Source organism: Haliaeetus albicilla, chromosome 3 (assembly GCF_947461875.1).
Source record: "Haliaeetus albicilla chromosome 3, bHalAlb1.1, whole genome shotgun sequence".
NCBI lineage: Eukaryota > Metazoa > Chordata > Aves > Accipitriformes > Accipitridae > Haliaeetus > Haliaeetus albicilla.
Window position 1 is genome coordinate 46,256,556 of NC_091485.1, and position 25,440 is coordinate 46,281,995.

General features: G+C 35.9%; 1 protein-coding gene across 4 annotated transcripts in view; it reads right to left on the minus strand.

Annotated features, from left to right (window-relative positions):
- Positions 1-1,948: 1,948 nt before the first annotated feature.
- Positions 1,949-25,440, minus strand: part of SNX16 (sorting nexin 16) — a 29,621-nt gene continuing 6,129 nt past the window's right edge. For 3 of the 4 annotated variants that reach the window (XM_069779580.1, XM_069779578.1, XM_069779579.1), the window contains 6 exons: positions 22,073-22,159; positions 16,900-17,048; positions 11,087-11,156; positions 6,394-6,530; positions 4,085-4,201; positions 1,949-3,797 (listed from right to left, as the gene is read on the minus strand). In XM_069779580.1, the coding sequence (XP_069635681.1) occupies positions 3,692-3,797; positions 4,085-4,201; positions 6,394-6,530; positions 11,087-11,156; positions 16,900-17,048; positions 22,073-22,159 (666 nt within the window). In that variant the 3' untranslated portion in view covers positions 1,949-3,691. The remainder of the gene's footprint in view (positions 3,798-4,084; positions 4,202-6,393; positions 6,531-11,086; positions 11,157-16,899; positions 17,049-22,072; positions 22,160-25,440) is intronic. The other variant, XM_069779581.1, reaches the window with a different exon arrangement.

Here is a 25,440-nt window from a genome sequence, read left to right on the forward strand (position 1 = left end):
AGCAGCTTCAGAGCATAGCTCTTCAGAATTCCTCTCCCAGTGTGTATGACAGCCTGCTGTAGCATGGGAAAAAACCCTCCACAAACAAAACCATATAAAACTTCCTATAGAAAGTTGCATTTGTTATCCGTTCTACTAGAAAAGCAAATTTCTGGCAGGATAACTGCTACTGCTTCATAGCTACATTTCAATGAAGGAATAGAAACCACAGAAAAATCAAACTAGTGGTCTAATGAGGCACACAGAGCAAAACCAGTTTGGGACAGATATACCATCTACAACAGGAGCTTTCCACATCCCTTTTCTCTGTAACTATGACCCCCCAGAGCAACAAAGAGATGCTTAACACAGAGAGGTGAGTACCGTAGCCTGCTGGAAAACACACAGCATAGGCTATTCTCTCCTGCAACTGTCAGGTGCAGTTTTGTGAATCTCCTCCCTTCCTTGAGCTTGGTTCAATGGGACTATTATAGTCACAGTAATTAATGGTTGTCACAGTGGGAAAGATATGAAGTGGGAGTTTTATGTGGACTCATTCTTGATTCAAGACTAGTCAGCATTTTAATTGATTTAGGAGTATACAAATGAAAAGCAGAGAAGTGGTGTGGGCAGACTGCAAGTGCTTTGGAGGATAAGAAGTCCTGCAGGATTATTAAGTTTAAGATGTAGTATTAAAAAACAAAACAAAACAAAACAAAAGCAAAGCCCCAGTAAGATTCAGCTGGGTACAATGTACTGAAAATCTAAAACTAAGGGAAAAAACCCCCACTGTAAATCAGTGGCTGAACTATTAAGACAATTACCTTTGGAGTGATTGAACTACAACAGAAAAGAACAAAGTGTTACTGGTTGCAATTCTTATAATTAGTTCACTCTGCTACAATTCCAGTTTGAATACTCCTCTGCTCATTGTGAAGAGCACAGAACTCCACTGTCAAATTCTCATGAATGAAATAATCGAAACTTGGCTTCTTTACTAAAATTGCAGCAATGAGTGAAATGAGAACGAAATGGGTGGAAATTAGATAAATTGCCAGAATGGAAGCAAGCGCACCAGAAAAAGTTAAATATAGGACAGACTTGGAAACCACCTCAGTTAGGACATTCAAGGCCACCATGGGTTGTACTCCTCAAATTCTGCATGTCCCTTAACAGGGTGACCATTCATTAAACCAAGAACATAGGCCAAGTGATACAACATGGCTGCTGAACAAATCCACATTTTTCAGCTCAGTTTAATTAAAAATCAAGGTCTCCCTTGTTGAGGATTTCTTGGCTGGGCAAAGGAATGTGAGCAATCCAGCCGTTAGGTGGGAACGAAGCATAAGTTTACAAAATGCTGGAGCAGACAAGGACGCTGTGTCCTTGTACGCTGGGAAAAAGGAAGATAAGAAGAGCCTGACAAACACCACCTGGATGCTGAAGAATGAGATCAGTGACTGCTGGACACCTCGTGAAGAAGCTTGCTCAGCCAATAGAGAATAAGATAGTGTCGTGTGAAACGGGGTATTGTACCAATTAGAGTATTGTGTAGGGCGCGTGCACAAGTGCATAAGGTATATAACTGTATCAAACGTGGTAGTAAATGGACTTCACTTGATCACATTGGTCTGTGTGTGATGTCCCTCCGCAACACTCCCTAAACAAAAATGTCTACTCATGTGATACTAAATATTTTGATCTGCACTATATCTTATAAACCTTAAAGACGGAGCACAACAAAATTTCCATTCCTTTGCCCTCTCATGACTAAATTGTAAATTATATTAATGCTTTCTTTAGTGACTAGATTTGCAGATTTACCTGATGTACTTTAGAAATTCCTAGCATGTATGACCCAAGCACCTTTTCAAGATTTTTAAAACATATATGGTCGCAAACCTAATACTACTTCAATATACATGGTTCAACCTTCTTTTCAAATATACGAGTGATATCTGACAAAAGATTACATGAATTTTCAATAAGGTGTCAAAACTTTATTGATTTCACTCAACATCTATGAGGATTCATGTAGAATATAAAAAAAAAAATCAGTTCCTTTTTTTATTTTAATCTTCAGCAGAAGTACAGTAAGTTTTCTGGTCTCTCATTACAGAATTCTCATTCATTTTCATGCACACATTTTTTGGTACAAACAGAACTCAGACCAAAAGTTGAGTAACTGTAGGAAATCACTGAGGTAAGAATGTCTCTTTCTAATAGTATTTTTATCCTTTTACTAGACAAGGCATTGAACATTTTTTCTACAATGGAAAAGAGAAGACAGGTGTTTTGTCCATAGTTTTATTTCACCAGGAAGGTTTATACAGTTCTGCATAAAGGTCATTGTATGCACAGCCTGAAGTACAAAGCTCCCTTTGAAAACTCCAGCACAAAGACACTGCATATTGACAACATTAAACAACGATGTGGGTGGTATACAGCGAAAAAAAGATTTAAAACAAAAAAGCATTCTTCCTATTGGAAAAGCAGAATAAAACAAGGCACTTCCAGTAAATAAGTGAAGAACAGAAACAAGCTGCATCAAAGATTCCACAGAGCTGACACAGAGCACTGTAGCAAAATTCTGCAGTAATGAACAAGTAAAATACAAAAAGGCACTACATAATCATCTCCCTGCAACTCCCCTTTCTCAACCAATTAGCCAACCGAACTTGGCACAATGGAGTCTTAATTATAAAGTGCATCTCCTGTCGTAATACATTTTGAAAAATAGGCTATAGAACATATGTAGCAATATCCCCATGTATACAATATATTGAAACAAAAATACATTGCAACTAGGTTCAATCTAGTTATGAACTGTGCAGGAAAAAATATGGCTTCTTTACAAGTCTTTCAATTATGTCCATATAATCTGGAATATTTCTGAACAAACATGAATGTATTAGCAAGATGGTAAGAGGTAGTGTTCCAAGTAAAAGGCAAACTCACCAATTTTTATTGTTACATGGGTATATAGCAAAGGTATCCCAGATTTTAAAAGCAGCATTACCGAACAGAAAGTATTACAGCATGCTATCTTGGGATGAAAATACACAGTGTTTTGGGGGTCTCATATTAGTTCCTTCAGCAAAAATGACCATTTTTTTGTTTAAAATGTTCAACTACAATCCCATTGCGTAAGTACTTTTCTCTTGGTACTGTAAGTTTTCCTATTGCATTGCATTAAAATTTCCAGAGAAATATTCTTCAGCTTTATAATTTAAAAACAACACATTCTACACTCTCAGGAAACGTAAGATGAGTCCATTTTTACTTCAACAAGCATTAACTTATGGCTATAAGAATATGAAAACACAAATACCAAACAGATGAACACTTCAAATGTGTCACATCAGTGGAAACATATGACATGCTAGTTAAATGTATTTGGTGATTTAATGTGAAGCTTTCGTCACTCTGCTAGGAAAGTCAGCCAAATTGTGTATGTACACTATCTAAACTTCAGCTGATTTTAGCCCTTATTAAACTTTAATATATTAAATATATAAAGGCTAGATAAAAACTGAAATCAAAGCAGCACTGGGTATATTTCTTACGTTAATAATTTGTAAGGATTTATGTAAACATTCAATATGTGCATTCTTGCTCTTTGCTGTAAATTCTTCACAGCTACTCTATGCCCCTACCCACAGAGTATGTCCCAAACATGAACCCTTCCCAGGTAACAGCAGCTGCTACCGATCTATTCTTCATCAGCCGTATATGCTACTTCAGCGACTTCAATTTCTGGTACAGAATTTTCAGCCAAAGAGCCACTCCAGCATGCCTCATGGTTCTCTTTATCTGAGCTGCAACAACAGATCAATAAGCTTTGTCAAATGGAAACTAATATGATTCTCCATAGTCATTTTATGCCAGCAATCCACAAAACATTTACAAAGCTTGTTCAACTTACCACTTATTCCACATCTAAAATTATCTATCCTGAGGGCCTTTATGAAACATGGGATAGCTACAGAAAGGTGCAATAAAATGCTGAATTCCTCAGCTGTTCTGAATTTATGCAAGACCAAACATTTAAAAACATGCTTAAAAAAAGCCTTAAATATGTTATAAGTAAAATAATAGTATTTACCAGCTGTCCTCACCCAGGGTACCCTGGTCTGCTTCTACTGCAGAAGACTCCACCTCACCACTGCACTCACTTTCTTCTCCTGACATTTGACGAGTCATTTTTCCTAAAGATAAATCCCTACAACAAATAAGAACAGAGTACCACCAATCCATACAGCAAACATTCATCACTGAAGAGCTGTTTGTTTCATTTTAAACTCTGCAGTTTCTGGGAACCTATCAATCTCACTCCTACATGCCCCATTTCAATTATTACTACAGAGATGCAGGGCTTGCACTGGATAGCTATTCAAACAGTTTATTTGCTCCAGCTGCTTATTCCTAAACTAATTCAATCCTCTGGTTGCATCACAATTTAGTAGTTTTACAAAATTCAAGTCCCAGAGGACTGATTATTACTTCAGGTAAGAAATTACAAGCAGATGATCTAAGACACACACATCTTGCCTAAAAGGCACAAGGATTATAACCAAAACATAGTTAGAAGACAGGCAGGATGATAAATAGATTTCTTCAACACTTTCCCAAGTTTCTCATTGTAACTTTAGGGTCACATATTACATTTCAGAGCAATACATTTTCCCATTAATGATAAAGAGACAGGTAGTAATTTTTTCTTAACAGCAACACGAGCTGACAGTCTGACTAGCCTGGCTACAAATGGGAATACAGTCATGTCAAATTATCAAAAAAAACTTGTTTCCTAAGTATTGCTCCGTGTGGAAATCACATATCAATTTAGTGTTGAAAGCTGCCACTTGAATTGGAAAGAAAAGCTTGTGAACAATTTTGTGTTGAAAGTGATACTACTATTATTTCACCCTCTTTTTAAATTACTTTAACTACTATTGTTTCTATAGTTTTATTTTAATGCATGCATGTTAAGTAATACCTCAGCAGTATTCTCTAACACGTTTATTGGCCTATGTTTGGGCCAAATCCAGCATGACATGTAAAGGCCTACAAGTCTGATGCCTTGTCCAATTGTCCCCTCCTACCTCACATACATTTTAGGTACCTGGCCTTTCAAGTGTAAAGGCAGAAGATGCTGAATTCTTGTTGGGTCATCAGATCAAAATTCCACTTCAACAAGGCCAAAGACAGACGCCACTTCTTTTGGGTTCAACTCCTATCAGACATGCTGAATTTCTTAAACAAGGTCATGGGTTTACTTGCTAACTTTTACAACTAAAAATCACAGGAGTTATTTTCCATTAATACCTCAGATACTACTTGGCTGACTTTCAATAATTTTAAACATCTGGGAAACTGGCAGGGCATATGTGTGATAAAAAAAATAATGTCTTCAGGGAAAGCACTAAAAAATAAAATCCATTTTTGCTACTCATGCATTCTTGTTTTATTTTTAGTTACACAGAATTTCCTATCATGATGTTTTAGCCAAATAAGAGTTATTTAATTTGTATTGGCTATTTCACTGTTTAAGCTAGCAGTAGTCAGAACTTTCTTGTCAAACAGGGAAAATGTCTTTCAAATGTAATTACTTGCCTTCAGGAGTACGTGACAAACTGAATATGGTATTCAGATCAGAATTTTCAATAAGCCACAACAATTCCATTTAAATCCTTTTCCAAATGTAGGTCACTTAAACCTTATATCCAAAGATGTGATTTGTTAGTTAACCTGGATTTGCTAGACTCAACAACCCAAGCAGTATTAATATAACTTCTAAAGGGACCATGGGAATTTACTCCTTTGCTAAGGAAACCCCACAATGACTGACTTAGCAGGTCTATCAGGACACTGAATAGCCCAACATCAACTCTGCTGGGCTTGCTACAAAGTTTAGCAGACAGGCGCCATAAAGTTTGTAATAAAACTCCACCATTTTTTTTTCCTTATATTTAAATGATCTGTGGCATCATCCTAGGCAATTCAGAACAAAATTAAAGACATTTATACAGACATATAATCACTTGATCACTATGGTCTGTCAAAGCTTTCAGTACAGGTGGAAGTTTTTCCACTGCTCTCATCTCTAGCAGGGCATTTCACATATCCAACATTTCAAAAGCAGAAGAGAATCTTTGCCTTATCTTTACAGGACTTAAAGGATTATGAAACGTAATTGCAGTTACTTTAGAGGGAAAAGATGAGACAACACTTTCTCAGTCATTTGTACTAAACAACAGCTTGTTAGCCAGCATATAAGAAAGAGCCCGCTGAAAAAATTGCTTTATGTGTGGTTATGAGGGGCAAAGTGTTTCCACGAGTACATTTAAAGCTGGTGCCTGTGAGAAAATGCCTTCACGAAAAGAAACTCCTAAACCCCATAAAATTTCTACATACCTAATTCTTCTTTCAATAGCATCTATATGAAGCTGCTTTTCACTTAACAATTTCTTCAGCGATTCAACCTCCCTTTGTTTTTCAAGCAGTTCTTTTTGTAGACGGTAATTTGTTTCCTCCAGAGTTTCACAGAAAGCCTAAGAGACAAATTTAAGAACATCTTCCATTTAACTTCGGTGGACTGCCTTTACTGATTTTTCTTTTAGAAATATCAAACTGTAACAGAATCGTAGCTGCTTTTCTTTATATTGATTACCACAGAGCTACAAAAACTTAAAAAAACCAAGAGTTCTGTCCTTAATAAAACAATGCTGCTTTGCTTTGAAGAATGAATTTATTACGCTAAACTGCAATGCAAATACTTTTATCGCATCATTTGTTTGTCTCACAGGAGATTTCAGAAAGAGGTTTCTTTCCTTTGACGCAGTCCCTGATTTTGAACCTTTTTGCCTATATGGGACATCAGCTGAACTCCCTACTCCCCTTTCCCCTCATATAAGATTTGCTTTCACGAGACTTGGAATTCAGTTTCAAAGTATCTAATTATTCCCAAGATGCTGGGAATATTTGGCTAAACTGCATGTTCTTCCCTTACCCAGGATAAAGACAAAGTTGTACAGTTCTGTACCAAATAGCTGTTACAAATATGACAATTGTGAGAGTTGGAAGACCAATACACATTTTGAAAAAGTTTAATGAAATGCTAAGAACACTAACGACAACCATGATAACTCTGCTGAGCATGACATGTATATATAGTCCACCCTGATGAATTTGACAGCAAGCAATCTCAACAAACCTTAATGTGAAGACCAACGTATAATGCAGTATCTGCTGAACACAGGAAGTGACACAAACATTGGCACAGAGCCTGGAAAGAGCAAGTCTACCAACAGTAATGTGCAATTCTGATTTAATAATTTACATGTTCTCACTAAATAAGAAACCCACATAGGAGGCTTTCTTGGCTTAACATTACATGCACCTAACCACTATTTCATGGAATCCTCTGAATATAAACTTTTTATATGAGCTCAGTTAAGAACAATGCTGTTGAAACACTGTTTTCCTAAAGTTTTAAAATGGGCTACAAACATCAAGAAGATACCGTTCTTTGCTTTAATTGAAGCAGACTTATCAAGTTCTTTAAAATATTGAGTCTTCCTGTAATCATACAATTCAAACAAATGCAATGTTTTTCAATCCAATAGCCATTTGATTTTTATTTTTTTTTGCAATGAGTTTTAATTTTATTGACTCAGATAGCAAATTTATCTTGGTTGACAGGCATTGAAGACCAATCATCAGTTAAGCCACAGCTTTATTCACATCTACTAGAGCCGAGAACATGTGGCATGCAATTCATTCTTCACACAGCGTTCTTAGTGATTGCTTTAGCAATTACTCCAGGTTAAGCAGTCATCCTGTTCCATCCAAACCAATTAAGTTAATTCTAGTGTATTTTGTAAAACTGTTCAGGGTTGCTGGTGGCCTAGCTGAAAATTGGCCATTATTTCCTTAAGAATGTAACTAAGTTATATGATGTCTACCTTTAGATTTATGCACATGCAAATTTCCCTATTCACAGAATAACTAAAAGTACTCCACATGTTGTGAACTGTTTCATTGTTCTATATGAGATCTGAAAGACGACATTTGGAAAAACCCATCTCTAGCTGCAATCTGTGTATCAGCTGCCCAAGGAAAGGGAGTGACTCTTCACAACTGAGTAAGAAAACATCAACATATTCTGAAGGATGCCATAATAGCAGAAAGGTGAACCAAAGCTGAGAAAGACCTATGAGGGAACTGTGTGTAATGAGACATCTTGCTCCTTGAAGACCTGGAGTCTGGTACAGTTCTAACACCCAGGTGGGACCAATTTTCCCTATAAGTTCTGAAAGGGCAACAGAACTAGGCCAGCTGCAAGAGAGCTTGTTTCCTTCTTCAGTAGATCATGAAACACTGATGGCTAGGAAAGGACCTGTGGAAACAATTACCAAGGATATGACAGAAAAAAGATTGCTTTAGTGAGTATTTTGCCTACATTTCTGTGATTAAGTTTCTGTAAGGCCTAAACAATTTCTAATGGGGGAGGTACCTGTACCCCTCCCAAAAAAGATAAATATGTTTTGGCAAGTCCTTACTGAACTGGAATAATAAAATGGACATAAAACAAATAGAGGACATCCGTATTTTCCATTATTAGGAAAACAGTAATAGAGGTTTTTTTTTTTTTTTTTTTGCAATGCTTTGTATCACAACAGTAACAGCAGAAAGGTGAAACAGAAGTGATTTTTGAGATACCTTTAAAAATGAACTCCAGGAATAAGTATGTGAACCACAGCGCTTGCCCTGTAGTTGGGCATAGTTAACAAAAGCAAGGGATGGATATAGTTGCTCTCTGATATGTAGGAGTTCAGGATCCTAACAGGCAGAAGCAGGGCAAAAAGCAGGACCACAACTATGGATTTCGGGTGCGCAGACTTCAATCTCTTCAGACATCTCCTTGGAAGAAAGACTCCATGGGAAACCACTCTGGAGGGAAGAGCAGACCAGAAGAGCTAGTTGATATTCAAGGATCACCACCTCCAAGCTCAAGAAAGGTCCATCTCAATAAGAAGGAAATCAAGCAAAGGTTGCAGGACGCCCATATGGATAAGCAAGGAACTCCTAACTGAACTCAAACAAAGTTTACGAGCACTGGAAGTATAGAGAAGTGACCCAGGAGGAATATAGGGCTGCTGTCTCATCTTGCAGGGACAGGCTTAAGAAAGTGAAGGACAACCTGGTGCCGAATCTGGCAAGGCCATGCAAATGGAAATAAGAAAGAATTCTACATGTACATAAACAGCAAGAGGGAGACTAGGGAAACCATGGACTTGCTGCTGAATGGAGCTGGAGAACTTGTGACAAATCACACTGGAAATGTTAAGGTACTCGATGCCATCTTTGCCTGTCTTGTCTGGTAAGACCAGCCTCAGGAATCCCGGACTTCAACAACCAGAGGAAAAGACAAGGAAGGGCACGACAGACTTACGCTCAGTGGAAGAGGATCAGGTCAGGGAGCACTTAAACTGGACATATGTAAGTCCATGGGGCCTGACAGGTTGCACCCATGAGTGCTGAGGGAGCTGGCTGATCTTCAGCTTGTTGTCCATCAGGACCCCATGGCTCATGATTCAAAGATCATAATCAAAGGTAATTAAAGGACTTGAGCATCTTTCATGCAATAAGAGGATGAGCGAGCTGTGACTCTTCAGTCCGAGAAGGGAAGGCTTAGGGTGATCTTATCAATGGGTATAAATACCTGATGGGAGGGAACAAAGAAGGAGCCAGACTCTTCTCAGTGGTACCCACTGACAGGACAAGAGACAATGGGCACAAATTAAAAACCAGGAAATTCAATCTGAACACATTAAAACACTTTTTTTTTTTTTTTTTTTACTGTGGTGGTGATCAAACACTGGAGCAGGTTGCACAGAGAGATTGTGAAGTCTCCTCTGTAGATTATTCAAAACTTGGCTGGACATTGTCCTGGGCGATCTGCAGTAGCTGACCCTGCTTGAGCAGCAAGGTTGGACTAGATCTCAAGAGGTCCCTTCCAACCTCAACCATTCTGTAATAAAGCGGGGTATCCCTTGGAGACCAGAATTTTATGACAACTGTGCCTGACCAACTTCACAGAAATGGTTAATAGCCAAAAGTACAGCAGCACAGCTATTTTAATAGTTTGCCTAAAATCCTATGGTGAAAGAATAACCCTGAGACTTCACCATGGCATAAACGACCAAAATCTTTACAAAGGCAGCATTAAATTTCTTAATTCATTATCTGAACAAATAATTCCTGCATTTTTTATTACTTTTCATCAACTTAAATAGCTATAATGAAACATGATTGTACAGAAATCAAATATGAGCTCATAAAACAAAAAACTACCAAATCCTTTAATATACATAGTAATGCACCAAGAGCCAAGGCACTCCCACTTGCACACAAAACAAACTGGCAAATACAAATTTAGTTGAAGAAGCATCGCTTACCATTTATAATTTCTACAGCATTAATAATGTATGTGCAATTCCAAAACACATTGTTATTCTATAAAGCAAGAAAACTAAGACAACCTGTTCTAGACAGACTTGGTATATAGGTCTGCATGCCAGTGAAACATACTTCTAATAAAATAGGCTGCAGCATACAGCATTATTTGTTCAATGTGCTCATATGCACATTGAAAGGCTGCTGTTTTACAACACTACTTGACACTGCTCAGTTATCTGCAAGAACAGTATTTTTTGTGGTCAGAATTAATCCTTTCATTACATTTCATAGCAAGAACATTTTACTGCAAGACCTGAAGTCTCAGGTGTACGCATTATGACAGCGTGTTGAATGTAAACCTACAAAAACTCTCATATTCAGCAGTTGCCTTAAAAACAAATTTCATCCACTGGTCATAAAAGGCAAAAAAGAATAGATTATACCTTGGGACAGGGATCAAATACAGCAGTCAAAGATTACCAGTGATCAGACCGTGTCAGTTTTAGAAATATAGCCATTTGCAATTCTTTGTGAAAGAACAGAAATAAAAATGTTTTATTCCATACTGTTTCAGCAGATTTTACAATATCCTAACAACCAACACTGCCTTTTGCATTCTCTTTTTGTCATACTACATAGCACTTACCCTGCTTTCTTCTAGACTGTCAAAAGGACCTGGAGGATCATCCAGACAAAGAAATTCCCTCACTGCAAGGCTTTACCAAATAAAAGAGAATGAATTACTTGGTGTACAAAAAGCAACAATACTTAAATATGATGATACAAAGGCAGTATTTCTTCAAGGGACACAAACATCCATCCTCAAATTTACTCTGAAGTATTCAAAATAACATTAACAAACTATTAAGTCTTATTTGTACATGCAAACCAGGGACAGTATTTAAAAATGTGACTTAAGAAGTTGCACAAGTACAGTTAAGAGTTTTCAAACAGAGAGTAAGTCAATTTAGAACATGATTTTTCAAATTTGTTGCTACATGACACAACTGGCAAGCAAGTTTACCCTTTTGGTATTGAAAAGGTTTGAAAAATTCTCCTGGTGAAAAATAAACATTAAAAGATGGATGAAGAAGTATGCTGCTAAAATCCATACACAGATTCCCTCAGTGAAACTACGCATGGGTACTGAAACACCCTTACGTGTCTCCATTTTGCTAAGATCATAATCCACTGACATATACACAGTATATAATTTTTATATATATATACACACAAAGTATATAATTTTATATCTATATATAAAAAGAATAGTAAGTTATAAAAGAATAAGCAGTGACAAGGTTAACGTGCCATGGATATACTACATAGCATCTCTAAACACACATTTTGAACTAATGCATTCAACTTAATTGTGTAAAACTCTGTAACAGTTGTCATCCCCCTCTATGCATTGTTTTGCAAAGCCCAGAAGAAAGAAGTATGTGCAATGCTGTGGTTTACTATAGAGTATTTTGAGCATCTTGCTCCTTCTATCTTCCAAGTTTAGATTACTTCTCACAGAACTCTTCAACATCTCCAAATATGTCCCTTCACCCACCTTTCCTGCTCTGTTGTATTCAATCGTCTATAAGTAACTTCCAATCAGAATACTGTATTCACAATTAATTAGCAAGTAGTAACTTGCCAATTCTGTGCTTGCACTCACTACTACAAATCTTTAAATCATCTCCCACTGCAATGAATGAACAAAAATGGAAGATGTGAATCCAAACTAATTCCCCATCTCTTCCTCCCACCTAAGTCCTGTGGGAAGGTGAGGGCAAAAGGAAGTAGTTTTCTACCTTCCACTCATTCTCTGCATTTGAGGCAGACGCAAAGTACAAACACAAGAAAGGAAACTTCTTTTACCCAGCTACTAATCTAAACAGCTTCAGGTTTAGCAAGCAACACGGGGAAAGAAGTTTTTTCAGCAAACGCTAATCATAGATTATGCCATCACTTTTAGTTTTAGAAAGGCTCTGAAGAATATTTATCTAAACCACACTGAACCTTTATTTTGTTGCTGGATTTTTGTAAGCCTGTTTGAGTGCTAATTGCACATGTGAAGATACAGGTGGGTATTTTTGGCCAATGGTTAGTAAGAAGTCTTGTCTTCGTACCTACTTTCACCTCATCAGCCTTTACACCAACCTGAAAAAAGTTTCTCCTATAATCATGGTAATTCCTTTTCCTACTGAATCTATGTGACAAATGTGATAAAACCTTCCTTTTTCAAGCCCTCTCCACTGGTTTACATTCATCAATCCACGATCTGTGCAAGCCATAGCCTAAACCCGTACTATTAAAACAGCTTCTCCCACGTACTCAAATCAATAATAAACAATTTCTGCTACTTAAACCAAGACTATCACTCCAATTAGCACAAAAAATGATAGGTAAGAAGTCATTAGTTAAATTATTAGAAAACATAACCTCAAACCAAATGAAAAGTTATTCAGGTGTATAAAGTACATTTTCAAGGAGAAGAGCAGGGTTGTTTTTTTTCCTCTCCAAATAGTTTAATCTGTTTGAAGTGACACTTTTCCAACATGAAGCTCAAGTCCATTCCTTAATGGTTGAATTGTTCTTTTCATAAAGATGAAAGTTAGGCATATGTGAGTTCATTCAGCACAATGCAGAAGAATTCATTACGTGGGAACACTTCTGCTCACCATTTTTTTTTCAATATCTTCATCTTTATTCACATAGCTCAGTTCAAACATATTTTAAAAGTATTTATTTTCTAAATTTTGCTAGGAAATTTATTATGTTATTGAAGGGTAACATTAAAATGGCATAACATGCAGTAATGCTTGTGAGTGAAAAAGGAAATACTCAGAAAAATAAATGTGCAAAAGTATCCAATCTACACATATCATCTGCTTGCATCAGGTCAAACCCATTTTTCTTCTCCCTACAGCTGCTGGCAGAAAACTGTGTCTTTTTCTATAGTTTTCAAAACTTCTTGAAAGAGAAACCTTTATATTCATTATTTTACATAAGGAAGGCAAGACACTTAAAGCCACACGTCACCAAAACCATTGTTTCTTTAACTAAAATATGCACCTGATGGCATAAACATTCATTTGCAGTCTGGCTTTACTCTGCGAGTCTGCTTTGACCCTGCTCTCCCCTCCACGTGTTACACCTCTTCCTTTCATCTAACAAATAGGAGAAAATTCTGCCTTAAAAGTATCATAGAAATCCTCTACATCATGCAACAGATTGCTGTACATGGCTTCTTTCTTTGCTCCTATGCTAGCTGACATCCTTCTTGAGAGAGGCAGCAATGCCAGGGTACACCAGCACTACGAAGGGCAGCAAGGGGCAGTGCGGCACATGGGATCCCTGACAAGACTCAGCAGCCGACCGAGTTCCTCCCTTTCACGCTGCTGCTTGTACAGGGTGGAGGCAGAGGAGAGCCGTGTCATCTATATAAAGCCAGATGATGCTTCTGTTTAGCAGGTTACAACTTCTTTCTCCCGCTTCATGGGTTGTATGAAATTTTCTTGAACATATTAAACTCTACGGGTGGATTTCAGTTTGATCTTTCACTGAGTCTTTAATACAAGGCAAAATATGAGAAGAAATCCATAAACCACAGACTCTAATTAGTCACCTGCATACCGTCCTATATTTTAACTTTAAACTGCTTTGTGAATCTAGTTTTATTAAAAAATAGGTATACCAAATGAGGTCTCCTATCCCTGAAGGGCAAATTTCCCACTGTCAATGTGTCTCAATGATAATATAGTGCATAAAGAGAAATGAAACAGACCTCTCTGGAAAGAAAAAAGGCTCAGTTGGTTTTGGTGTGACCCAAGCAGTTTGACTTCCTTGCAAAACCGCAGAAGTGGTGAGCTTTTAAGGAGGAAACAGGGTCAGATGCTCACCACTGCTCATGTAAGGTGCAAATATTAATTTTCATTAATACAAACTTTTATTCTCTGATAAGTGGGTTAAAATAAAAAAAAAGTCAGATCAAATCTCCCCAGTTTTAATCACTTCTTGAAGAATCCAGACCTTCCACAGATCCAAACATTAGAACATAAGCCATACCACTAAGCTATAAAGTTTATTAAAATCTTAATCTTCATGCAGAACCTTACACAGCCAAGACGAGTATTCCTCAAAACCACATTTCAGTTAACTATCTGTTCATTAACCAAAATACAAACTGATTCCACAAATACTTAAATTTCCTTTTGTAGCTGATGAGCTATGAAGTCTGAAAGTTATGTTTTGGGCTTTTTTGCCTTAAATTATGACAAACACTATTTTGTCCAATATGGACCATTATCAAGATATAAACAAGCTTGCTGAAATGCCAAACTAGCTACAACAACACGAGGCATAAAGCCTTCTGATCTATTCAAGCAGACTAGAAGTCCATCCAGCTCACTCACTAGTCTGTCTCCAGCAGCATAACATAAGTGACATTTAGGGAACAATTCTTTTTTTTTTTTTTTGGCACACATATTATTGTGTCATTTAATAATCAGGAAGTTCTTAAACTGCTCAGCCACATATTTCACCCATATAATCATGTTTAATAGCCACTGACAGAGAAACTCACAGGTTGATCCCAATTTCTTTTTGAAACCATTTAAGCTTTCTGTCTCTGACATCTCACAACAAAGCTTCGCAACTCAGTGTGACATAAAGACATGACTATGAGTCATCAAAAATATTAACATTCTTTACTCACCTTCTTCCCTATCCCCTTGATGATTTCATACACCCTGTTTAGCCAGCCTTTTCCCAAGATGACAGACTAAAACAAACAGAACTCTTCTTGCAGGGAAGTTTGTCTATCATTTCATCTGGTTTTGCTTGCTTTCTTTGTACTTGAGCAGACCGTCCTTTGAAATTGAATGCTATGTTTTAGCACTGGACTATGTGGAAGTGCAATTCAGATTCCCACAGCAATAACATATTTTTTTTTTTCCTTTCAAATTCCTCTTCAACAATTTTCATGCAACTTTTTGACTATTGCTGAATACTGAACTGATTCAGAAAACTGTATCAATACCAATAGTTATCTTCCAGGCTGTGAAAAACAACTGAGTTTATGATTCTGTACGTATGTACTTACTGTCATTTTGCACTTCATGATGTGAAAATTTATGTTAGTCACTCAGTGCCTCGGGATTCTTCTACAATACTTCATGATCTCATTGTTCATTCCCTTTTCCAGGTAATTCCTAGATATTCTGAACACCAGTGTCCATAACTGTGATCAACACTCCATATATAGTACCCCTAAATTTCCATCAATCCTTTTCCCCTTGCCTCTCAATCATTTTATACAAGCTCCCTCATAACTACTTGTGAGACAGATTTCCCTCTGCAAAAGACATTATTGCTTTTCCAAGTATTATTTTTATTTACCTGCTTACCACTTTAGTTTTTTTTATTACGAGCAGTACCAGAAGTCAGACTTACTTACTAATCTCTAGTTTCTAGACTCAGCAGTCAAATGCCTTATAAAAAATGCACCAAATGTAATAATAGCCATTCTAGTAAAAAGTAGATATGAGCATTATATGGTCTCACACCACAGCTCAGCAATTTCACATTTTAGTTCCTTTAAAATTCTTGAGGGAATGCTGTTTGCTCTACAGAATTTCTTACTCTTCATTTTTAATGGAGGTTTCAGACAAAGACAATTCCTCAGACTCATTCCTCAAAGAATCTCTGCTACAGCAACCTCACAACTTTTTTATTTCTGGTGTTGGAAAAGGTTTTTAGAACCAACTGTTCTGCCTCTAGCAACTTGCTTACTGAAGTTCTCTTTTGGCCTATATTAAAATGATTTTACATTTCATTTGCCAGAGTTATGTTCTAGTCACCTTCCAGCTTTGGAAGAATCTTCCACTTTGTATGAAAAAAGGTATTGTTCAAAGACTTCAGCACTTTGTTGCTTAAACACATTATGTTTTTTAGACTCTTCTTAAGCCTTTTTTGCTTTGTGGTTTACACTTATGTACAGCAATCTATAAAGGTACTTCTATTACTACCATGTCATGTAAATTAAAAACCTTTAGTTTAATACACATTTTAAGAACTAATCATATAATAGTGTAGGTACTTTCCATTATGAAAGCCCAACATTTAATCTCAATATAAATTAACAATATATCAATTCTGCATTCAGCACACAGAAGTAATGTTTTAGGAGTAAACATGGGATTAATCTAACACTTTAAATATTACAGCTTTTAGTTAGTAGTTAAACATGTACAGTTCAAAATACTCAATTCCCATTTTTGCTTAGGTTAAGATGGGATTAATTTAATAGGACACTAAATTCACATAATGAGCAAATGCACAACATGAACGTTAATGAAATTCCTTACTATGTTGTTCAAAGGTATGCTGCTAGAGTCTAGGAACCTATATGAGGAATTTGGACACAAAACCACCATCCAAATCCACAGACAAAGTTTAATCACATACCAGTTAGCAATATCTTTGTGAGCTACTAGGTTCTGGAGGAATGCTTGTAGTCCCAACTGTCGATCTTCCAAGAAGTCAGGATTATAATTATCCTTGAACCAGCGCTTTGGTGGAAGGGCCAACCGAAAGCCCGGAAACATATCTTTTAGCTGAAATAGAAATCAAAGCCAAAGAAAACCATGAAAAAAAGTTTTGATGAAATACTGAATTTGACACAGGCACTGACTTTACTCAGAATTACAGGATCTTTCTGTCTTCTGTTAAGTTCAAGCACAAGGTAAGTCTCAACCAAAAGTACAATCCAAATTATAGCATAAATTGTGGACACAGTTCTGTCACTTGCTGTGTTGCCTTATGCAAATGACCTCTCAAATTTGAAAAACTTTGCTTTGTTATTTAATGTCTCTGAGTATGCTATTTAATGCCTTTGAGACAATAAACGTAAAAAAATTGTATGTAAGTAAAAAGTCTCAGATGAGCAAGCATTTCAGTGGTGTTTCTTCTGAAGTACTCAGGTATAAGTACTATATAAATAAAATATATAAAAGCCCATTACAGACCTACAACTCTGCAACTCATCTTTTTGGGGGGCTAGCAGAATGAATTACAGCACATGCATGAGATACTTCTAGTAAAGAGTAGCTCTTTGTACACTCAGAATATTAAAATTTCAGTATGCATGGATGTGGCTCAAACCCTAGTACTAACATGCAAAATTGTGTTTTTGAGTTACTTATAGTAGTGGGGTATACTCAACATCCCAAATACCTAGCGTTTTTCTTTGAATTCAGAAATGAAATATACAAGTGAATGGAAGCATAAAATTATATCACAATGGACCTGTCCAAGAATGCAATTATTTTTCTAAGATGCAGGAAGATCAAAAAACATTAACACCTTCATAAAAACCCCAATTTTTAGATGCCTTTTCTTATAAGAGATGCTTGACACAGAAAAACCTCAAAGAGGATTTACAGCCAACAAGAAAAAGAAAACAGGTTTTACAAAATCTAACGTTTCTCTAACTGCCACAAGAATTGTTTAATCTTTTTCTGAAGACAGGATGAAGCCAACTGCTGTCAGAGATGTACTCCATACACCTAATATATTTGTATGAATGTTCCAGTGACAGGTATTCCAGAATCTGCCTTGGAAACAGTTTAGCACTCAATGTTTACATAGCTGCAAGGTAATTCTTCAGTGAGTGTCTTGATCCTTGTACAGCAAAATTTAAGCCTTCTGACAATAAGCTTTATTTATTTAACTACTCTTTATGGACTCATGGAAAAAGCTAATGGATAGCTCTTTCAGCAGATTAAGTTTTAAAAATGTTAAAACAGATACTGTATTTCAGCTAGAATCTCTCTACACAGTTTAAAGGAAGAACCACATTAGTGGATCACCCTTGCTCATGTAAGTACCATTTCACAGCACAATGGTGCTTTTTTAACACCACAAGTATTGTATATTCAAATAGCCCACGACAACTGCTAGTTTCTTATTTATAGAATGGTTTATTGTCAAAGCTTTGCTCTTTATTTTTGCATTTAATTACTTAAGTATGTTTTCCTCTTCTCTTACTGAATTTCATCATGATATTAGACTCTTCTTGGTATTTTTAAGTTTATCTTTGGTCATCCAAAGTTCCTTCATCTCTTACCAAGTTATCATTAATACCACATATGTAAATATCATCTATGCTCCATAACCCCTCTTAAGTTCTATTCTCTGAAAAGAACTGAACCCAGAAAATGTAACAAAATGAGTTCCTTTGTTAGTTGTAGAGAGGAGGCAGAGAACCACTGCTGGGAAAGCTTTTCAACCACAGAGATTTCTGCTTAATGGTAATTTCACTTGTATGGTTATGTAGATCATGTAATTTATTTCTAAGGAAAGAGTATGCCTACCCACAGATTACTCCTTTTGTGGATGAAGGGAGTATGAGAAAGCTAGCTGCTGTCAGCAGACTAATTTTCAACAGCACAGTCCTGAGGCATTCTTCCTCGAATACTCCTCAGACACAGCAGAAAAAACTGTGGGTCAGACAAGTTATGCTGGCTGTGATTGCTTGCTTGGACCCAGCATCTTTTCTAGACGTCTCTCCCCTACATGACCACATGATAGATTATGCATGTCACATGAGGCATAGTCTCAGGGAGAAATGGTTAACTTCTTGGTTCTTAAGACTGGCCATTTCATTGTTTGTTCAACTTCTTTACCAGCATAGTAATAAACTTTACAAAGTTCTTTTCCCATATTTTTTGGGGACTGAAGAGTATTCTTCACATACTTCTACAATCCACTAGGTGTTCTTAACAAACAAAGCCTATGCATCTAGCCAAATGTCTGTATTTTAGCCTTTGCTCCTAACCCCTCAAATTCTGTCATGTTTCAACATCCACTAAAATTAAAACTTTTTGTTAATATTACAGCAAAAAATATTTCAGTCTTTGCTGTATCATTCACTATTCACTTTCCATACTTTGCTCTCAAGTAATGTATATTATTTTACTGCCTCCTTCCCTTACTTCTGTCCCTAATGATTTATAGAACTTCACCTATTGCTCTTAACATCCTGTGACAGTCCATCTTGCATATCAGCACTTCTACCTTAGTCTTTAGAAGTCTGTGCTACTCTCCTTGTGCTGATCTCTATTTGTACTTTTTTTTAAATTAATTTTGACTTTGAGATCATTATGTGGCTTCTTGTGTACCCATACTGGCAATATTTCATCTTTCCTTCATATTGGACTACTTTGCCATCCTCTTCTATTTGTCTTCTTTCAGTAGGTACAGAGTTTTCTTAACCTTTCATTGCCTGGATAACCTTTTCAGTGCCAAGCTTTGACACTCAAAGAACTTGTTGCTCACACTTGAAATCTGTTCTTTTCAAGTCTTAACCTGCTGCTGCACTTACTCATTGCATTAATAAAAAGAGAGTTCATGTTTTGAGATCTTTTATTCCCATTCATTTCTATTTTATTAGCTGTTCCTTGCTAAAAATTTTTCAGAAACTAGTGGAAGTACAAAACACTTTCTAGGATCCTACAGCTATCTATTTTCTTTGAGAGATCAGGGCAATAAAGCATGCTATTACTAAGTTCACTTGCTGCTTCTATTAGTTAGCTGAGCTGGATTCATTCATCTAGTCCTGATTTTATCTACATGTCCCCATTGTGACACTGTTGCTATTCTCACGTTTTCTCCATTTTTAGCGACTGCCAAAATCCAACTCTCAGATCAGTTTGGACTTGCAAGCAAGTATATGCCCAACACGTACAAAAGATACTGCTCTTTTGTCTTTACCTGGTCTTCCTGAAAAGCCATTCCCTCTCTGTTAATACTTCAAACTGATTCACACAGTGATTGATTATTCAATTCAGTTGGCATTTAATGCCAAGTTTCTAATACCATTTCAGGGAATCAATAATTTGCCACCAGCCTCAAGAAAGATGATAGAGAAAAGGATTTATAAGATAGTATATTTCTCTTGTTTATATTGGATTTCTAGGAGACAGGGTATAGAAAATCCTGAAAGTATACATGCATGCAACTTCACATCTATATTTGCCATCAGAGAACAAGGAGTGGCATGTGTTGCACCATGCGTTGCACCATGCCTTTTGAACCACTGATGCATGCATATAACCATTTACTCTTCATTTCATAAGACATTATGGTTTTTATAACACAGAAATGCCAGCTCCAGGAACCGAAACATATAATTCTGAAACTTCTCGAGAATTACAGAATAGTAACATAATAAAAGTTTAGATATATACTGAAAGATGAAAAAGCTTCAGTCAGTGAACCAAGGGAAGAATAAAGTTCCTCCTTCTAAACAGAAATCCTAATACCTACAAATTGCGCTAGGAGCCAGACATTTTTGTCAAAGATTTAACTGCAAAGATTAAGGCCTTCACTTGTAAAATCTAAGTATCTATTCTAAAATAAATACCTGTGGCATTTCAATTTTTCAAACAGCTGATAACCATACTGGAAGTCAATGCATGTAAGCCAGTTCTTGACCTGTATCTGACATAGCTGACCAAAATACAAACTGCTGTATGACTTGACTGCTGAAACTTGAGTTGAAATCCCCAGAACATCATCATCTCAAAAAAAGGCTTTTGCCAATACCAAGACACTCCTTAATTTAGGATAGACTGAATCAAAAGACAGAAATTTGTTCAGAAAGAAATCTCTAAACTAATTCACATTCAACAGTTTGTGGTAGTTTTAGACAGCACTGGTGTTTTAAAGGTGGCCTAAAAGATATACAAATAGGTCAAGCCAAGTTCAAGTCCATATTCAAAATTTCAGCAGAATTAAGTTCTTAGTTGATTAGGCACATTGAACTAAGGAGAAGAAAAGGTATAAAAAAAAAATCCCCTACTATGGGTAAAAAAAGGTAGTGTTAAAAAGTTACAGGTTCGAACATGATAGAACATAATAGCAGAAAATATGTTGAACTTGCAATGAAAGATTATTCTTAGGAATGGACAGCAGGACAAAGAAAAGTGTAATTCTGTTTTTCTAGTTTTATGCTTCTATAGAAATAATGCTAAATGGGATAGCCAAATGCTATTTACCAATTAAAAAAACTTGTGCTTTTTACACAAACATGTTTTGCTTTCAAATGTTCTAAAAACATTAAGATGCTGACCCAGAACTCCTTTTTACCTGGCATCTGTGTCTTCAGCTTTAAAGATCTGATATAATATTTCACAGTTAGCTTCAAAGACACTGAAAACAGCTGGACTGACCAACATACAAAGAACTTCCAATGTTCATGACACTTCAGTTTTATCATGAAAAAAGAGTTTGTTGCACTGGAAAGGACTGAATAATTACTGGATCATTCATGCAAGAGAATACAGGCCGCCAGTTCTATTTCCTTGCAGGGGATACAACTGTTAAAGAGTTAATTTCCTTTATCTAGGAATAAATATAAAGTATCACACTAACAGCTTCAAATGAAGAAATACCTTCTTTACCTTAGCTGTAGTTATTTCACGTATCTTTGAAAAAATAAGGAGGAATCGTATGTGTTTTATATGCAGTAAAAAAAGCAAGAAAAGAAAAGTCACAAAAATGTGAGACACAAAGAAAATGAAATGTGAAAGAAGAGTGAAGCAAGTTAGCTGAGAATTTACCAGGGTATAATTCTCACCTTGTCATTAAGCCTGGAGAAGTCGGTGTACCGTCTGAAAACCACCCAACTTTCCTCTGGACTTCTTTTTACCAGTATTTTGTATACCTGTGTGGAAAAACAGGAATATCAGAAAAATGTGCACAACTTCACATTGCACTGGCTGGAAGGCTGAAATTATCCTTTATTTCTTAATGAAACAAAAGTTGTGGATAAAAAGAAAATCCTTAATTGGATTTTTTTTTTTTTTTTTACAAAACCTTAATTATCGGTACAAATACTATAAATTAATTTCAGATTTTAAGGAAGGAGTTTCTATAATTCCTACATACATTTAACTATCTCCTGTCTGTAAGAAAGGGTTTGTGAAACTGCACCTAGACTTCTTCCCCAGGAAAAAACAAGTCTCAGCTATCAAAGAGGTAAGTGAAGTATGTTTTAGTGATCTACTTTAACCTTTGCTGAATTAATAGTTTTACTCATTAATCCTTGAGGCCAATCTGTTTTTAAGATAACTGTAATAATCAGGTACTGAGTGTTATATTGTTTTAAAATGTCTCGTCTGACTTGCTTCACAAGGAAAAGTGATGCAGGATAAAAATAACATCCTCCTTTGGTTCCATTTGTCTTGAACATTAGGTTTTGTCTTTCCAGGCAAAATATTACCACTTCCCTAGATAACTGCATCAGAACAATTATACTAGCACTGTAAAACAGAAATAAGAGATCCTTTGAATCATATTTAGCAAGACAACAGCACAGAAGTACCATTCTCCTATTTAAAAACAAATGGATAAATAAGTAAAACAGTAATAAGTAAAAAAAACAAACCCAAACAATTACCTTTTAGGAGGACCGATGCTCAAATGCCTGAACACAATGAATCTAACAACACACAACTTCAACTAGAAAATATTAAACAGTGTCTAGGAAAGAAAGGTTCTCGTATCACAATCTTACTGTCTCCAATGTAAGGAAAAAGAGGCTCTGCAATTTTACTGGGTTAGCTTTCCCAGTCTAAGTGTTCTCTAGTTAAAAAAACATACAAGGAAGAAAAAGGTATTTTTGGAATAATAATGATAAACAATCCCTTATAGGCATTTAACCAAATTCTATTTAAAACATTTTCTAATCTGCTACGTAGTAAAATCTTTTCTAGTATTTCACATTTTTACAGCAGGTTGTCTTAGCTGATAAATATATTTTTCTTGTTACAGTCCCAGCAAGTGATAACCCCAATGCTAGCCAAGTTCTGTACACATGTGAGACTGTTTTTTAGCATTTTTGTATTCTATAAATATATACGTTGCAGACAGTTACACAAACTACAGATAACTACAGTGCAAATTAAAAGCAATTTTTCAGCAAGTACTTCTCTTATCTACTTTTTAAACACAGAATTCCACTTTCAAGCATCATCATCTGTGGAAGTCATGCACTGTGATAAAGGCAGTATTTCAGTTACTAACAAAAAGCTATTAGCTTTTAAAATTCAAGCTGCAAGACATGCCAGCATTAAAATGTAATTCTTCTGTCTTGCATTTTCTGTATGTTTGTCCAAATGTTTTAGCTTTCTTGTCATACCAAAAGTAGAAACAGTTTTATGTTATGAAAATTTCATAAAGCAGAACTGCTATATAACATTGTGAAGACTCTTTGCTAGCACACAGTGTAACACAGAACAACAAGCTTTTGAACATGCTTGCGGATTTACTTGCTAATCAGTATTCTATTCTTTTATTCTACTAAAAGTTTGGCAAAGGCATTGCTTACAAGTGCACACATGAAAAAAATTCAGTTAGTCTGACCCTCACTTTGAATGGTTTCAAGTAAATACTAGACAACTTAAAAGAAAGTCTTCACAAATTATGGTCAACTTAACTGTAATAAGGAGCACAATCAGCTCATGATTACTGGCAAAAATAAATATGGTCAACCTGAAACAAACATTTTTGGTTTTCTTGCCAAAGTTGAAAAAAGGTGGTGGTTTTTTGTTTGTTTGTTTAAGATTTGTAATTAATAGAGTATTAAAAAAACTACTGTCTGTTCCTTCACACAAGGTCTTGGGAAAAAACTACAAACAAATTCAACAAATTCATGTAATTTCAGTCAATCCTGAATGGCCTTATTCCACAGATAAAAAACATTCAATGAAAATATGCCAATATTTAGTAACAATCTCTGGCTGATTCAGCATCTCATTATTATTTCTAGTTGGCTTTAAAAAAAAAAGTGCTAATTGAACATTCCAGGACTAACTCATTTGAGACTAACTGCTTACAAACAGAGGTGTTTTTCAGCCTAGTTTTTTTTCTCCTGTAAGCGTCAGCAACCATGTACTCCAACATGCACTAACATTTAACTCTTGGAGTTAGTACATCACCCAGCTTAAGTAATTCAGATTCGTATTTTTTGGAACTATGAGATGCTAACAAACAGTAAAAAAAAAAAAACTTCAGCAATTGAGTCTCCTGTCTTTTACAGGTGATTTCAATTTAATTTCCACTGTCTTCCATCCCATTGATTTTGCACTGCAGAAGCAACTGAAATTTCTAGGATTAATTCCTTGCTGGTTTTAATGGACAATAGCAAGCTTATTTTCAACATGCAGCTGAAAAGAAACAGTTAGTTATGTGCTTTCAGAAACAAACACAGCAACAGAAGTGAATTCAGAAAGAGCAAAAATGCAACCAAGCATTTTAACGATGAAGAATGTTTCATTTGTACTGTAACCTGGCCTTCTACACAAAATAAGGAGTCAAAGTTGTTCTTCAACTGTAGTTACAATGACATCTTACACACACACACTGGAATATGTGTTGGCATATTTTCAGACTAACCCTTGTCAATATAACAATATTAATCATTGTTTTAGTTTTGAAGGTATTACTTAAAAGGAATCTTTAAATCTACATGCAAAAAAAAGTTGGCTCTTCTCTTACGCTACCATGCATGAAGATCTTAGAAACTGAAAAACTTACGACAAGCCAAGCCATCATTCTCAAATAATTAAAAAGCAGCATTATTTAATTCTTTGCAAAAAGAACTTGATGTTTTTATATTTCAACTGTCATAAGAGCATTAGATTCCACACTTTTCTAATCTAAAAGAAAATAGGAGAAAAAAAAAGTTTGTCTGCTATTTCCTCCTCCTTACTTTTTGTGATTAATGTTGCTCTCCTGAAGTAACATAATTAATAAATAATTAGTAACAAACAACTTCCATCAGTCCCACAAGCATTGCTGAATTATCTCAAGGAAATGTTTCAACCACATCCACAAAAACAAATGCACAAATGCGTTAATATATTTATAGCATGCAAAAACCCACTGAATTGCCAGCTACAGTACATTTGGAGAAAATCAGTACAAAGCAGTTAAGCTGGTGTT